The sequence below is a fragment of the Diorhabda carinulata genome, chromosome 9 (assembly GCF_026250575.1).
Source record: "Diorhabda carinulata isolate Delta chromosome 9, icDioCari1.1, whole genome shotgun sequence".
Lineage (NCBI taxonomy): Eukaryota > Metazoa > Arthropoda > Insecta > Coleoptera > Chrysomelidae > Diorhabda > Diorhabda carinulata.
The window spans coordinates 4,976,431-4,994,597 of NC_079468.1; the positions used below are offsets into that span (position 1 = coordinate 4,976,431).

The following is an 18,167-nucleotide window of genomic DNA, read 5'->3' on the forward strand; positions in this document are numbered from 1 at the left end:
CGCTGGTTCGCTCGTAAACATAACCTTGAAAATGGATGTATAAAAAAAATATGTGTAGTGATTTTGAATTATTTATAATGCATTATATACTTACTTTACTCTACGAAATGTGTAGAGATATATATACAAAGCGTAATTTGACACGGCTTTGGTGGGTGAGACCCTTCAATTTGAATATAGTTACTTTACTAGAATATATTTTAAAATGAACGAATTTTTTAAACACAGAAGATTGAATCGGGGTTTATATGATCAAATTTTGAACTTATTGAGCAGAGACTCAACAAAACATGCAATAAGAAAACCTGATTGTCAATTAGATCAGGAAGTTGATCACCAGTATTGTCAAATGGGAAAATAATTTCCTATATTCTGCAAAATTTTAATTTTCTTGAATCCAGATGACTGTTTGTTATATAAACACTCATAGGCACGTACAAATCAGTCTTTCACTCAGAGGAAATAATTTTTCAGGGTATCTACAACCACAAACTACACTAGAAAACTCAGGTTATGTTTATGACGTTCAGTGACGTTCTGGGCGAAAAAGTTGGTTAGCTTGACGTTAATAGCTTGTACAAGCGCGATCATTGTGTGCGTTATCATACTTTCTCAACAAATTGAACTATACTTGACATTTATGAACATCTAAAGCACATCATGCTTGCGTTCATTCTGTTTAGCGCTTTAATGTCATATTAAAAAATCGTACTGCCTAAAACCAAATTTTATTATATGGCTGAGAATACTATCATGAATTTCTTTCGGAATCATTCACTTCTTCGGCCTCAGTCAATTTAAATCATTTTTATCGACCACCCAGTCTAAATATACATGACATCTACCGAATTGACATTTTAATTTAACAGTCTCTTTAATCTGGTTTCCATGATAAACTGAAAATGAATTTTCAAATTGCCATGAAAAAGAAGCTCAAAATAATCCTTCAGAAATTCTTGGCCAACTTGGAGTATGTTCTCAAGTTTAACTTCAAACAAATCCAAGACTTTTAGCGCGATCTATGCAGCAACAGTATGATAGCGCTACATAATAGTTCTGTCTACTTCTGACTGACTAACACGGAAATTTCTTAAACATATAAAAACCCAAATTAATATCAAGATCAAACAAATGCAGTGGTTTATCGATAACATGTCAAATGTCAATTTAGAAAACAGTCCTTTTGAACAAAAGCATGATCAAGCCAATCTGGACCTATGGTTTCCAGCTCTGGGGTTATTCAAAGCCTTCAAACACAAAAATAATTCAACAAATTCAGTCAAAAAAACTCAGCAACATCCTTAATACCCCATAATGCGTGAGCAATAAAACACCCCACAATAACTTGGAAATACCCACAGTAGAAGAGGAAATACACTCTTTGAGTACAGTTCTTCCAATATCAATTGCAGAAGACAGTTATGCGAGGAACAATCAATATTTCATAAATTAGTAAGGCACTCATACCAAATTAAGAAATAAAAAAATAAAGTTTACTACAATTCGGTAAACATCTAACATACCGTCAGTCCACGTGGACTCATCATCCCCACCGTTCACCAATGAAAACATCGAATCGTAAACATAAATGCATTTCTATTGGCCGAAGGTGCCGGAAGACGTATGTAAACAGTTTCTTTGAAATATTCAGGCCAGACAGTCTGCGATGAGCAATGGGGTCGTCTAGTGATAATCATTTAATTCATAAATTCATTTGAATAAATAGAAATATGAGCGTTTTTTAGACCATGGATTAGATAATTGCAGATTGTAGTGAGAATAAAGAGAGTATGAATTTAATAATAAAGATTTAGATATACAAACACAGCAAGTTATTTTGAATATATTCGAATGTTTAAAAAAGGAAAATATTCAGCCATCTGATAATGCAATCATAATAAGATTTGCTGAATTAACTCGAGTAAATAAATTTTCCATTTATCGCGTAGTCACGAAAGGGGTTGCTGTGGATCATTCACAGAAGCTAAAAATATGCAAAGAAAAAATAAAATCAGTTGACAAAGCTACTCAAGATTTTATACGTAGAACAAATTATAGTTTATATATACATTGTTGCGACATTAGAAGTAGTGCAGCAAAAGGTAGCAGATTATCCAGAATACAATTATACCAGTTTAGAAACATTTCGTCAAGTTTTGTCGGCATGTGGTTTTAAAGACAAAAAACTGAATAAACTGATGGCAATAACCGAATCGTCAAGGATCGTTCGATAGTGACAAGATTATTTGCGTCAGATAAAAGACTTGAGGTTGTAGAACTCGTAACGAGAGTTCTAGCAGCAGACCGCCATGAGCTTTGGAAAAACTGTGTTGAACATGTTATCAAAGAACATGAGTAGTATTACCCTCTTTACAACCCTTCATTATTCAATCAAATGATGACTGCAGTTAAGACGATTCTGAATACCATTATTATTTACAAAGATACTTTGAAACTAAAAGTTTTTTTTTCTTTTGTTTTATTCGCAAAGAATTTATTTTTCTTTATCATTTTTGCTTTGAAATTTCGTTTACCAGAAAAAAAAACGAATTGGGTACAAAAAAGGCTCCGTTCACGTCTGGTACCCTGTTTAAACCAAACTACTTTATAGGCATGTACATTTTACTATTTGCGTTTTATAATTTAATATTCGGTTGTAGCATTTATAGTGTAGTATTTATAAAAATAATAAATTTATAAAATGAGGTATCTACTATACAAGGTATTATCGAGTACTATTCGGTAGTCAAAATGAAGAAGTCAACCAGTTAAGCGAACCATTACCAATACGCAGAAGACCATTTGATTTAATACACCCATAAACATTAAAACAACAAAAAATACGGTTGTCAGTGGACAAGTTATTTTTCAAATAATCTCCTATGATCATATTTACCTCTTGCTTGCTGAAAATGAGCAGATTGTAAATGGGCTTTAAAATAAAAAAAAAATAAAAAAAGTTTTTTATTTCCAAAAAAAGGTATACAAGAAATTGCAACAATAATTAGACGATAAAACTGAATTTTAACATCGAAATGGATTCCTCTTTTATCTACATACATTCCTATTTATACTAGAAGTAAACAAAGAATCCAAGATAAGAAATGGTGATTCTTCCTTTCTTGAAGGTCTTCCTGTTTCGTCGCAGACATAACTACAGTTGTTTCAAAAACTTTGAATGTTTTTTTTAATTTCATAATAATTAAACGTAGTAAATCTTGTTGAAATATTATAAATTGCAGAAGACAGATTGTTATTTACAACATTAAACTATTTACCCGAATAAATACAGTCTACATAGTCATCATATGCAAGACAGTCCACCATAAATTACTTTCACATTATAATTAACACATCTTCATTGTTTAATTAGAAGATAGTTAAATTTAAAGAGATAATTAACTGCAGACAAAGATACGAAAGCAACTGTTGACAATTATAGGGAAGATATATATTCATAAAGAAACCAAATGGTGTGGTATAAATTTAGAAAATTAATTAATGATTAATGTATCCACGATTTTTTATTTTTTTATGAAGGTTATTTATCTTGATATACTTTAATTTTTGCTAATTTACAACTACCGTTTGTTATTTTAACAATCTATATACTACCCCACTTAAAATAGGTAAACGGTTATATTTGCATAGTATTAAATACACAATAATAAAGAGGCAGTCTTAATAAAGTCCATTAGTTTTGCAAATGTTATCAATAATTTATTCGTTTTTCAAATCATAACTTTTTTGATTTCAAGCAACTTCTTTTTTATGTAAATATTTCTAGGAATATCTATATTTTCAATTTTCATGAACTTGATTTGGAAATTTTGTCCATTATTCGGGGATTATAACATGCGACTTGATTTGGACGGACGTTTGGTAGAAGAATCAAGTCCAATGTTAGCTCTGAATTGGTTTAACAAAAGTTATACACTATTCTTTGAATAACATCTGGTCACAGTTTTTACCGGTTTTTGGTTAACTTTTTTTCGTTTTAGTGTAAGATCTATAACATCCCTCGTTTGTTCCTCGTCTTTTTCATCCCAAGACTTTCTACCCTTGCTGGTGCAAGGACTGTGTGAGGTATCACTTCTCCAAAGTTCCTTCTATTCCTTTCTATCTATTATATTAAAGATTTCTTTTTCAGCCCCTTATTCACCAGATTTGGCTCCGTCCGACTATCATCTCTTTCGTCAACTGAAAAAAAGTTTAAAAGGTCGTAAATTTTCTTCTGACGATGAGGTAATAAAAGCTGTGGAGGTCTGGTTTGCAGAGCAAGAAGAAAAATTCTTTTTTGAAAGGTCTAGAGACGTTGCAGGTTCGCTGTAATAAATGTATCCAATTAAGAGGAGAATATGTTGAGTAATAAAGTATTTTGACATTGAAATTTTGTTTGGTTCTATAGTAGACTAAGAATTTTTCAATACATTCTCGTACTGTTGCAACCAATTCAGATTAACTGCCTTTTCACAGTTTTCAGGCTTCAAGTTATTTACAGCCTCCAAAAATAATTGTTTAACATCGTTCATTTTAACATATTTTTTTCTTAAAACTTCTCCCTTTATCTGTGCCCATACCAGTTCAATCGGGTTTAGTTCGCAAAGATATAGTAAAGAGCTAACCACCGCCATTCCACGATTTTCTGCAATTTCAAATTTTTTTAATTTCTCTTTATGAAGGGAACTTTTTGTAACCTGTCTCAGGCTTTAACAGTTTGATCTTGCCAAAATTTATTTGGAGTATGTCCTTCATTGATCCATGCTTCAACTAGATAAAATATATTTCTTCTTTGATTTCTCATTTCTTTTATAGCTTCATGTAAATTCTTCTCCATACTATAATATCGTTTGTTTATATAAAATAATAGTCTTTATGGAATTATTTTTTCCACGAAAACCTAGTTATCATAATGTGCGTTGATCCAGTCAGGATAATCCTTATCATCTCGAATTGTAGCAAGAATTGTCAAAGTATCAATTTTTTTGGCGTTTACGCGGCACTTCGAAATTTTCCACACTAGAATTCACTATAGAGTGCACATTGCACGTTGCAAGTTGGAAATAAACTAAAATGTTAACAATAAAGAATTTGGACCTCCTGAATCGTATTTTTGGTGAAACTTGTGGGGAAGAATTTTTTTATTTTGTCTTTGGAAATGAATTAGAACGCAACGTCGTTGTGATTCCAATGAATTGTGCCGCGACAATCGATAAACTGTAACAAATTTGGAATAGTTAAACACCGTGATTGCTTCATTATCACCTTTCTAGAGAATGAGTCCTAATCAATAACAACTGCTTCGTTTTTTTTTAAATATATTCATGGTATTTCTAGAAACATGAACATGAAATTTCAATGTGTTTATATAGATTTAATACCACTGTAAGAAAGCAAAAACGTCAAGCTTTCTAGTGCCATATCTTAAACAGAACGACAGAAGTTATTTAACATCCGTTTATGCTTATCTTTGATTTATTTAGAATGAGTAGAAGTTAGTACGTCGCTGTTCGAAATGTGTGTGTAAATGTGTATTTGAAAAACATTAAACGTTTCAGTATAACGTGAAGAATGGAAAAGTATTTGTTTATACAGGGCCCTCGACGTCTGTTTCCACAAATAACACATAAATCTGTCAGTGGGCCATACAAGTCTGTGCTGTGTCTCTCTACAGAAAACAAATGCCGAACATCTCGTCGAAAGCTAATGAGAACCTTGTACTTTCGATCAAGTGAATCATTTCGAACACTAAATAAATTCAGCGGTGTATATTTTTATTTTTAACATGTTCTCATAAATTTGATCATTTTCAAAGACGATTCGCCCGTTATGATTTATGGTACTGTTATATTTATCATTTTGTTGAAAAAAATTTCATTATTATATGCAATATTTCATTTTCTCGCAAAGTGTATGATAGAGGGTGACAAGCGAAATGATGTTCAAGTCGTTCAAGACCTAACGAGAGATGTCCGCAGAAAACTAATAGGCCAGTAAATAGAGTAATTTTCTCCCAAAAGATCAACTTAACCTGCTCCTACGATTTTTTTTGCTTTGTGGTCGTACCAACAGTCTTATCAACCTCTTAGGGGGGTGCTTTCCCCCTAAAATGGAAAAAACGTATATTTGGGGGGTATTCTCTAAACAACGTGCAATTTGTCAGTATTGGGCTATAAATATGAATGAAAATGAACGTGAAAAATAGAAAAAAAACCTTGCAATGATGTCAACCCCTTGGTGTGACACATCCTCCCTCCCTAAATTGGTAAAATGTCTTTTTTGGGAGTGTTGTCTAATCAAAATTGTTAAAAATAGTAAGTTAAACTTTTAGCACTGATTCTTCCCTCCCCGGGCCACGCGGAGGGGAGTGTTTGAGGGGAATATGTGAAAAAATATCTGGAATTACTACTTTTAGATATAAATACGAATGAAAACTCGAGAAATGTCGTTATTGAGTTCAGTTATGTGAATCGTTTCCATTAATAAATTCAGCTAAACTTGTATAAATCAAACGTAGAGACCGGACCTAACGGTTTTTTTCATGAATATTCAGAAAGGGTACAAAGAAATGAATTGTCGAGAAATCACCATCAAGAATAACATATTTATTTAATCATCGAACTTTTCATCCCTCTCATCGTCACTCTTTTCGTTTTCACAGTCTCGGACTATCACCGCTCGGACTAGGTCCCCGGCCAACAATGTACAGGTATAAGAATTTAAATGCGTTCCTCCCAGGTACATTATTGAATAGTTCTTTTGGGTGTATTGAATTCCCCGTTCTTGAATGCCGTTATTCCTCCAAGGACTGATTTCATTTTCCCCCGGATAAGATGCAATACAAGTAAACGTCGACAGAGTTATGTTTTCAGCTACTACAAGAGTTTTATTTAAAATCCCAGCAATTAAGCGCATTTTTATAAAACTTCTCTAAAAGAATAGATATTCCCCTCCAGATTCCACTTTGATTCATGTTGAGACGTGCGCTTATTCCTGAGATATCAACATTTAAAGTTATCAACTGTGTTTTATAACCTAAAAAAAGCGAGCTTCCAAAAGTAATCGTATTTGAAACCAGCATTACTGGTACCGATTAAATGCTATGAAATTTAACAATTAAGTACTACTCAAATCATAATTTAACTCACTACAAAGATAGAGACAAAATTTCATTGATTTCAAGCATTACTTCACGCAGTTAGAAATAGTAGTGTAATGAGAGCTTAAGCTGCAATTTTGCTGCTACGTATGAGAGATAATAATAAGTCAATAGACAGCTGAAATATTTATCTTTAAAATGACGTAAGATTCGTCAAAATAGGACATTTCTATCGGGAGTTATGGATTTTTATTCCCCGCGCTGGTTGAAAAAATGCAGCTTGCTGCACGCCATGCAGATCGCGAAACCTTCAACAATTTTGTTCAGGAATACGGTGCAATTTGACGAAATTGTTGTAAAATTGTCTGAATCTACAGTTTTTTTTGATAAGGCAATGATTTTCTGAGATATTCTGAAATTACCTCAAAAAACAAGTTGAACGCGTATTTTGGGAGGGTCGCACCCCCCTTAGGAGGTGATATGATCCTTCAGATGTGATGTGCACGTTACGACCTACAATTTAAAAAAATATATCGCAGAAGCAATTTAAATTGAGGTTCCTATCCCTTTTTACTGGCCTATAATAATAATACGTTAAATCATTGGCTCCAAAACTTTTTTGCAACATGAAGGAGGAGGAGAAGAAATCGCTGCTACAGTCAGATGGATAAAACACAATTTTTGTGGAAAATGCCCTGAAAACTATTTATCTAAAAGCAATACAATACAATTCCAACGCTTCTCTAACTTCTCGATGCTGTGCTTGTAGAAGGATTTGTTTTTTGCCTCAAAATAGGCTCCATTTTCAAGAATTGCTTCTTCATTTGAGCTAAATTTCTTACCGGCCAGCATTTTTTTAAGATTAGCGAATAGCCAGTAGTTACTGCGGGCCAGATCTGAGTGAATGAGGAAGAAATTCGAAGATTAATTCAATTTAACCATCGTTGTCATCTACTTGTGAATCGGTGCATTTTCTTGGTTAAACAGTGATTTTTTTCTTTTGTATATGAGGCCGTTTGTTTTTGATTTTTGTATTCAAACGATCCAATAACTCTATGTAGTATTCGCTATTGATTGTCTCCCCCTATTGGAGATCGTCGATGAAAAATATTCTATGCACATCCCAAAATATTGAAGCCTTAACCATCCCAGTTAACTGTTGTGCCTTTGGACGCTTCGGACGTGGTTAACCAGCTGCAGTCCACTCACAAGATTATAGTTTTGATACCGAAGTGAAGTGATGGATCCATCTTTACAAATCGAGGCAAAAAATCTGATTTTATTACGCCAAACACTGTTCTGAATCATTCATCAATACGTTGTTGTTTTTAACCGACTGTGCGCAAACGCGGCACCCACTGGGAAAAAGCTTTCTCACACTGCCTTATTATATCTGATGCTATTTCAATTTACAATTAGATATAACCAGTTCGTGGACTTTTTTTATGAATTCTGGAGTAATCACCTCAATTGGACGACCAGAAGAACAAGAAGAACACCAGCATCGGTGTTAATTTTGGACTAAGGTATCGAATTTCAGAAAGTACTAGAGGCGGCAAAAGATGAATAGTTTACAGGTAAATCTGCCTCTGGAAAGCGGTTATTAGCTTCTTTGTTGATGTCTGTTACTGTATTTACATTTCTTTAATTTAATAAACCTCAACTTTTAATGCTGACAACTAAAGAACACAAAACAAAACTAGAGTGACAATCAAAATAATTACGTAGATATTAATAGTAATTTTATGACAGATTTGTCAATAGTAATTTTATGTACACGCCGTTTTTTGTGTAAGAGTAACATGTGCTTCTTTTTTTTAACATTAATTTATGTAGAAATACCACGTCGGGTTACAGAAACAGATTGCGATGATTCTAGTTTTAATTACATTGTCGAGTTAAAGGGATTTAACAAGATATGCTTTGGAGCTGGTACCTTCAGAGATACTGGATGTATAGGTAAAGGATTGTCTCCGCAACAGAAAAAAATAACACCGGAATTAAATATGAAAACAGCACCCGGTTGCTACAATATAGAAAATATAACATCATCTATGTATAAAACATTGAACAAAGTAAGGAGTATATTAGGAGTACCGCCTTTGGCTAGTCGGGTAAAGAGATTTAAAACTGGCAAAGCCTCCAAATTTGCTCCGGACGCAGGTAAATATTCACCAAATATTTTATGGCCTGTTCCGGAAAAACATGCTAAGCCTTTCGGTGTTGGTTCGAAGGTACGGGTATTCAAGACGCCTAATACACCCAGTCCGGCTGATTACAATCTTCAAAATGTTCGGTTATGCAGGCAACAAAATTTCCAGTATAATTTCGGTCGACCGAAAAGAGTGCCTTGCGTCGAAACCGTTTGCATTGAAGATCCCTCAGATTATTGTCATTTATGCGGTAAGCAGTGTAAAGGGGAATATTGGCATAAGAACTACGATAAGTTCATGTGTCAAGTTTGCGCCGGCATAGAAAACGCGACCGGAGAATTCTATAATCGTAATCAATTGAAGCAATTTAAAAAAATTAGAAATTGTTCTTTTATGCACGAACATAATAAAACAACGGCGGCCGTAAGGATATTATCCCCGGAGAAGATTAAGAAGAAACTTGATATCGAGAATTATCTAAATTTGTATATTAGGTGCTTCTAATGGAATAGTCGTATATTACATTATATTTTACCATTTTTTCTAGCTTTATACGTGTATGAAATATATGAATTAAAATATTATAATCAATTTATAATGTAGTATCTTTGTATAAATAACTGATTACAAAAATTGTAAGAATTGCGCACAATTATTAAAAATAGCTTTAATGTAACTCAAAATAGTATATTACGTAACGAAAGTTGTGAGTAACCCTTTACGCACGAAGTGAAAAATTTCGTGTGCGTAATGGGCTTACCACTCGTGTAACGTACTATACTTTTTCTACGTCCATTCATGCATGCTACTTAACAAAACGTGTCCTATGTTTAAAGAAACTGCATAATGTGCTGCCTACATTTAGGGGCATCACTCTTTCAATCCTAAATATAACTAGCTAATGCTAAAAGTTTTTATGTTTTTCAATTGACTAAATTTGTGTAAATAGATCAAATAAAGTCTTACGTAAATAAAAATTTGATTGTAATTTAATTAAACCAAGAAGTTTAAGTTTTCTTCTCAAAACGCACGTGTACGTTAAGAGATCTCATTACGTGCATGTTATTGTTAAATGTCATTTACAAGGAATGTTGACAGTGCGATTTTTGACATTTACAAGACATGAGCGTAGAAAATGAATAATAAGGGATATGATAAAGGATGAATATATTAATTACGAAGAATAAGAATAACAGAGTTGGTTTAGAACTGAAAGATATTCTACAGAAAATTTGTTCTCTTTGAAGCATTTGATGGAGAAAAAAGCAGAAACAAAAAGACCACTACACTTCATGTTTATAGGTTTACGAAAGGCTTACGATAACATACCAATATCAATATTATGGGAAGCTCTTGATAATACCAACATCAATCATACGCTCAGAACTTATATAAAAATTTGCAGTAAAAATCAACAAAGGCTTGAGACATGAGTGCTGCATCTCCCCAATACATTTCAAAATATACGGTTCAAAAGTTCTAGCAAAATCAAGATGAAACTTGATACTCTTAGGACTTAGTTAATTCTGGAAATCTTAACAACTTGGTTGTGAGCAATTGTCCTCAAGTGATACCTTGTTTAAGATCTATAATTTATTCAAACTATTCTTTAAAACTAAAACGTGATTTTTTTGCTGTTTTTGGCAGATCATGCGTGAATCGTGTCTTGTTTCATTATCAAACTTGAGTGCATCGCGCACTTCTTCCAATTTATGGGCAGTTTGATCGGGCTACTGAGGGAACTATTCGGAAGCTTGTGACTAAATTTTGAACCCAGTTCACACTATTGGATATTAAACCACTAACACGCAAACGTACAGTGAGAACCGAACGAAATATTGCGGCTGCATCCGTCAGTGTAACTGATGATCGCCGTTCGCAGCAATTGGGCCTCTGTTACTGCACTACTTGGAAAATTTTGCGGAAGAAATTGGGTGTAAAACCTTATAAGATACGGCTGGAGCAAGAATTGTAGCCACACGATCTCCCACAACGTCCAATATTTGGTGAATGTGCACTGGCAAAGTTGGAAGAAGACCCACTTGTCACTGTTTGATGTAGATTATGGGCCGGTAGCATCATCGGGTTGTACTTCTTCAAAAGCGTCGATGGCCGAAACGTTACAGTGAATGGTGAGCGCTACCGTGTGATGAGTGACGATTTTTTTTGTCCAAAATGGAAGAATTGGACATAACTGGCATGTGGTTTCAACAAAACGGTCTCATATACCTCGCGGCACTCAAAACAATGGCCAAATTGCGAGCCGCCTTCGGTGAACAATTCATCTCACGTTTGGGGCCCGTCAATTGGCCTCCTAACTCGTGTGATTTAACGCCTTTGGACTATTTGTTGTGGGGCCATGTTAAGGCTAATGACTACATGGATCAACCAGCATCGATTGACGTACTGGAAGCCATTATTGACGCATTTATCCGTGAAATACCGGCCGATATGTTGGAGAGAATGTGTCAGAATTAGATCTTGCGCATGGACTATCTAAAGTGGAGCCGCGGCCAACATTTGCATGAAATCATCTTCAAATATTAAATTTTACTGATCGTTATATCGATTTCAATAAAATTATCAAATTTTTTGTCTTGTTTTTATTCAAAATCAAATCCTATACCTCTTAAAAATCACTGGTTACTAGTAAGATAATCGTTTGCACGGCCCCTGTGGAGAATTATCAGTATGCGCCCTTTTTCTGTTGGTGAATTCAACCTATGGATAAATTATTTGAAAAAGTCTGTCTTCGACTTGTTTCAGTTTCGTCAAAACGGCAAACGGAAAGTCAAGTTTATGAATCGGCCATAATAAATCATGATTTAATAATAAAAAAGAAGTCAAAATGACAAAATGATGACATGAATGAATGCATTTTGACAGTTTTAGTCTAAAATATTTTTTCCATTTGAAATTATCACAAATTTCCATAAATTCAGGATTTTGTTACTGCTCTTACCTAAATTTACTACAATGAATTTCATCTTTTTATATCTGATATATTACCAACCCCCAGAATTATGCTCGGAATTAGACTGCGACAATTCAAGATTTTCCTACGTAGTGGAGCTTAAAACATTTCAAAAAGTTTGTTTCAATAGTATTATGCCTAGGAGAACAGGATGTATCGGTAAAGGATTATCCCCACATCAGAAAAGGGTGACACCTGAAAATAATCCAAAAACGGGACCTGGTTCTTACAGTCCTGAACTTGTGACGTCGTCTATGTACAAAGTTTTAAATAAAGTTAGGAGCATTTACGGAGTCCCGCCGCTAGGAACCAAAACCCAAAGATTCAAATATCGTAAACGCGATTCTGTTAAAGTTCCAAGTCGATATCAGTGGACGATACCAGAAGAGAGGGTTTTTAGAAGCATGGCAAAACCTTTTGGTATTGGTTCAGCAATAAGACAGTTAATGTTACCAAATATTCCCGGACCAGCTGATTATAATTTACAACGTATTTACGTATGTAGAAGACCAAAGTATCAATACAATTTCGGTAAACCTTCAATGGTATCAGCAGTTGAAACGATTTGTGTGCCGGATCCTACACATCATTGCCATCTGTGCGGTAGGTTTTGCGAAGGCGAATATTGGCATAAAGATTACGGTTTATTTATATGTCAAATTTGTTTTGATATAGAAAAAGCAACGAAAGAATATTATGATCCGCATTTTTTGAAACAATTCAAAAAATTAAGAAATTGTTCTTTCATGCACCAGCATAATAAGACGAAAGCAAAACTAAGAATCTTACCACAAAACAAAATCATCAAGAAATTCGCCATCGAGAATTATCTAGATAATTATATCGATACCTGTCTTAATTTTAGTAAAATTTGACCTATTTTATCAAATATATTTTGTTTAATAAACACTTGGTATAAACTATTCCATCAGATTGATTCCAAATTGTTTCAAATTCTGCCAGTATCTTCAAAAGTACTTGAAAAACACCATTGCTGTATATATTTTTTTGTGTTTAATATGTATAACACAATTGCGTGACCGAGTGCACTCAACTGAATAGAGAATATGTAGTCACCCTCTTCTACCAAGTATAAGAGCACTCAATACTTGAAATACATTTACCAGAGGCGTACCACTCAAATTACATACAATTCAAAATCTTATCTTATTTTGGTGAATTAAACCTGAACAAAAACGTTTCATAAGCATCCCCATTTTTTAAATAAACGATCTATGTAACTCAACAATACGTTCTACTATAGGCTTCTATTCAATCACTTTCTAGTTTTACGAAGTTGTTAAAAAAAAGCGAATTATAATACACCTTTAGATCTAGCCTTCTTCTTCTTTGCGTTCTGTATCAAATCCCCTTGACGTTGGCGATCAGCATGGCAAAACTCTATCTTGAGCTAGTCTAAATAACTGTCCTGTTTCTATTATCTCAGTCCATTCTCTAATATTCTTCAACCAAGAGGCTTGTTTCCTCTACGACCTTCATCTTTACCCATCATAATCAACCGAAGGATATTAAACCGACTACCACGCATTATGTGTCCCAAATAAGCTATTAAGGTCTGTTAAGGACTGCTTCGTTTTTTTGTATAGTTGTCCACGGTATCTTGTGCAACCAAGATATTTGAAACTGGACACTCTTTGAATCGTTTACCTGTAGCTGTATGCCATGGTACGGCAAGCGGCTAAATACCATATATTTTGTTCCAAAACAGTTAATGTTTAGACCCATCTCTCTTCCCACTCTGTCAATGGTGTTTAAAAGGCATTGCAGTACATTCAAATCAGTACACACAGTACAACTGTATCGTATGCTAGGATTATCAAAGGTTTCTAATGCAAAATTGACTTTAATACTGTGATCTTATTCTATTCCACGTAAAAATAGATGAAGAATCAATAATAGAAAAGATAAATATGGATAAATGGGGCTTGGCAAGGCTTTACAATCTCGCCGAAATTATTCATCTTAGGTCTTGTTCATTTCAGCAATTTACTAGAATAGTACCAATAAACACAATCAATATTTTATGTAACTGGTCAGTGAAAAGGCGTAGAACTGCTAGAACTGCGAGTTAGCCCAGTTAGTAGCGATTCAATCTTAGTTTGAGGAACAACTTAAGCGGTAGGAAAAGAAAAAAGAAAAGAGGCCCCAGCCACATGGAGGTAGACAAGCCAAAACATTGGTAACCCAAATCCTCTAGAATGGGTGTCGGAAATATAGTTAAATAAAAAGAGGATTACAGGCGCGTAGAAATCACTTGGTACAAATACAAAACCAACAAAGTAGCTGAGCCGACTGCTGGTTCTGTGCAGTAGAGAAAGAAACACTACAATACAAATCCTCTGAAATCGTCAAGAAGGAAAATATTGGGATTTGATCTAGTTGAAGCCAGGGATGCGTAGATGATTTTCTAGACCTTTCAATGGCTAGGACAAAGAAGCTATCCATACTATCTCCATTCTTAGTACTAGTATTATCCTAGTGTAACACCATGCTTGAAATCGATAATGCTAGTATCCCTTCTAGTCAAGTGAGGGATTGAGAAAAATTAAGAGAAACCCTTTCAAACTGACTGTTCTAAATGTTAAATAACACTTTACATTAGGTGACTTTTGCTGGGGTTGTTACATGAGTTTTAAAGGTGGAAAGTCTGATACCTCTTCAAGATTTGTAAGATCATTCTCTCTGACGTTTCCTTTGATGTGAGAATTCTCGAAACTTAGTAAATTCGTTTGCTTTTTCGACTTATGCAACAGCTCTATTATTTTTCAGATGGATAGATTGGATGATGCAGAGGTTGTTTTGCATATTCATTCTATTCAATTTTTGAAGCCAGAAAATATGGCCTTCAGAATATTACAGTTTGAAATTGAGAGAATAAATCCCGAAAAAACTTTATTAGAAATGAGCTATTTTACTGACATTACATTATTGTGTATTACTACATTGGTGTCTCATAAATAATGTCAGTTTTCCTATGTGAAAATATCTACGACTCAATGCAAACATGTCGTAGTCTCTAATTCTATCAAGAACACAATTGATTAACATTCTATTAATCGTTCTATAGGCTAGTCTTCGTGTCGAGGATGGTAAAGAGGTAACACAATAAACAAAAATATATTCAAAATATTTAAAACTAAACTGCGCGTGCTGAATCTCTAGGAGCAGCGTAGCTCCGCAGAGATCTAGGCGTTCGAGATCTGGTCGCTTCGCTGTCCCAAGAGTGCCTGACCTCTTGGATTTAAAACGCCTCGCCTAGGTTCGTGTAAATGTGTTGGTTTTTCCTGAAACGTGTATATCGGAGAGGATTGGTTAATAGCATGCTAGGACATGATAATTTGGAATTCCCTGGGTCAGGTATCGGCCAGTCAGAGGTGAGAGGATTATTGTTTTACTGAGGAAGTTGTTAGGTACAGGGCGTGGTCACCTGAACATTAGAAACCGACATTTTCATGAGACACCCTCTATATATTATTTAACAAGCTGTAATGAATGTCATAACATAACGCAGATTGAATATTCAGCCACCTTCATTTTTGATTCGTAAATAATTCCAAGAATCCAAGACCCTTTTTAATATTTTGAGTACGAGGTCTGGCTATTAAATAGCGAGACAGCGCTTTTAAAGGGCGCCCTAGACGAGTAGTACGTTGGGTATCTAGATATCTTGTCTATGCACGTCCCAAAACACGTTTGACTATTATGGTAGTTGTGCAGTAGCGGTTTGAAACGAACGTGCTTTTTTCTCGTGCCGAAAATCATGTGTCACGAAAAACAGGAGCCAAATTGTTGCAAGAGGCCTATGGGGACAATTTACTATCTCTCGTAAGCGCTTTAGTGATGGCCGTGAGAGCACTGAAGATGACCAAACTAACCTAACCAAAACCAACCAAATTTGTGCCTGCAGATCGTCGATAGAGCATTCGGATCATTGCCGAGGCTGTAAACGCCGATAAAGAAACTACTAGAAAAATTTTACAAGAGGAATTACACATGTCAAAAGTCTGTGCGAAGTTGGTACCAAAAGATCTGACTCCTGACCAAAAGCTCTTGCGTCAACGGGTCTGCTCAGATTTCCTTGAAAGGTTAGAAAGGTTAGGGAAAGATCTGAGTCGATGGAAGTGGTAAAGCATAAAACGGCAGAGCTCCTAAAGGCACTGACCAAAGAAGACTTCCAGCACTGCTTCGATCAATGGTAAAAACGTATGGAAAGGTATGTGGCAGAGAGAGGGAAGTATATTGAAGGGAATTATTCGAATGTAGAATAATTTTTATAATAAAACCCTTGTTCGTAACCAGTCTCGTTATTTAATAGCCAGACATCGTGTAGTAGTTAGTTATTGCAGCTAATTTTTTGAAGAAGTAGATGAAACAAGTTATTGTAGATATGAAAACGTTTACAAAATTTACAAATAAAGAATATTCTCTTTAGTAAAAGAATATTTAATACCGCGTGTGAAAATGCAACATGATGTATTAACTGCGATACTCTCGTCTCGACGTCGTTTGACACTTCCATAGTCGGCCATAGAATCGAATATCGCCCATTTTGCGAAAAACGCGACAGCGTGAACGGGGCTTTGTTGAGCTGTCAGACCCCGTCACTTTACGAAAGGATCAAAGCGTGCTTTGCATCTCAATGTTGCGTTCAGGCAAACAATATGACTGTGAATTTATTCGTAGGGGAATTAGAATTATACGTAAACTTTGGGTGATTTTTTTCATCGCCACTCTCTTGATTGCGTTTCTACAAAAGACGTGCCGGGCGGACCCTAATTGGACTTTACTGGATTTCGTGAGAATAATGCAAAGTCTATTTAGTTCCAGAGTATGTTGACAATATTTTCTAAAGATTATATTCATGTTTACTTCTACGCTATCGTGATGGATATGTTTGTGCAACAAAAACATTTATAATTTTATTTACAGTTTGAATCACATCTAAATTCTTTGACTGTTAGACTTCGCTTAGTGTATAAGAATATGAATGCGTACATATGGAACTTGATTGAGCATTCTGTAGATAATGCCAAGTACTTCTTGTATCATTCTTTTTTAAATGCTTTATTACAGAATATATAAAATATTTCAATTTCAATATCAATCCGTTGAATGTATTCTTTCAATTCTATTTCATTCGTATCAGTATGAACAATTTTTCTATCTCAAAATGCAATCGACAAACCAGTCGTGTTGTCCAAACATGGTTTTTATACAAACCGAATAAGACCATATTTTAATGGTGGTATAGCGTGCCAAAGAAAACAGAATTCTCCATCAATCAATCATCTGACAATAAAGAAGCACTTTAAACGCATTTGTTTTTTGTTTGAATCGTTTAGCTGCAGTACGAAGACCTTTTCACGTTCGTTTGACATTAGAATAATGTTAGTGGGTGTGTTGGAAATTAACTTATCAATCGATATTAATCTAACAGCTTTAAAGTGAAATGTGTATTCATAAACAAAAAGTGAAATCATAGATTAGGTATTCAAGATAAGTATACAGTATACTGCATTTGTGAAGAATTATGAGAAAGTTTCTTAGTAGGAAAAGGTGATTCCATCACTAGTTTGTTTTCGAATATGGCAACACTGATGTGAGTATGACAAATCTGACATTACCATAATAAAGTTTGACAAATTTAATGACTTACTCAGGTCGTGTTGTGATACGAGTGGTGTTCACAGATACTTGAAACATTCACCTTGTTTAACAAATGAAATTATAGCGAACGTTTCGTTGTCATAATGTTTTACGAATATCGACGGGGAATAAACCAACATCAGTGGGCCGATCAACTCGGTTTTACTTTTGGTGATAAAGCACAAATTTCAGCCATCGTGTATCGGTGGTATTCCGAATTCAATCGCACTTAGCTACAGGATGAATTTTGTGAAGATCATTCAAATGCTTTATT

The 18,167-nt window shown here is 34.6% G+C and overlaps 3 protein-coding genes across 4 annotated transcripts in view; all 3 read left to right on the forward strand.

Moving 5' to 3' along the window:
- Positions 1-18,167, forward strand: part of LOC130898303 (frizzled-2) — a 406,267-nt gene that overhangs the window by 82,418 nt on the left and 305,682 nt on the right. The gene's annotated exons all lie outside the window — the stretch shown is intronic.
- LOC130898306 (uncharacterized) lies at positions 8,859-9,894 on the forward strand. Its single transcript, XM_057807502.1, has one exon. It carries the CDS (start codon positions 8,902-8,904, stop codon positions 9,754-9,756), a length of 855 nt encoding a protein of 284 aa, XP_057663485.1. The 5' UTR covers positions 8,859-8,901; the 3' UTR covers positions 9,757-9,894.
- On the forward strand, positions 12,132-13,149 carry LOC130898305 (uncharacterized). Its single transcript, XM_057807501.1, has one exon. It carries the CDS (start codon positions 12,229-12,231, stop codon positions 13,099-13,101), a length of 873 nt encoding a protein of 290 aa, XP_057663484.1. The 5' UTR covers positions 12,132-12,228; the 3' UTR covers positions 13,102-13,149.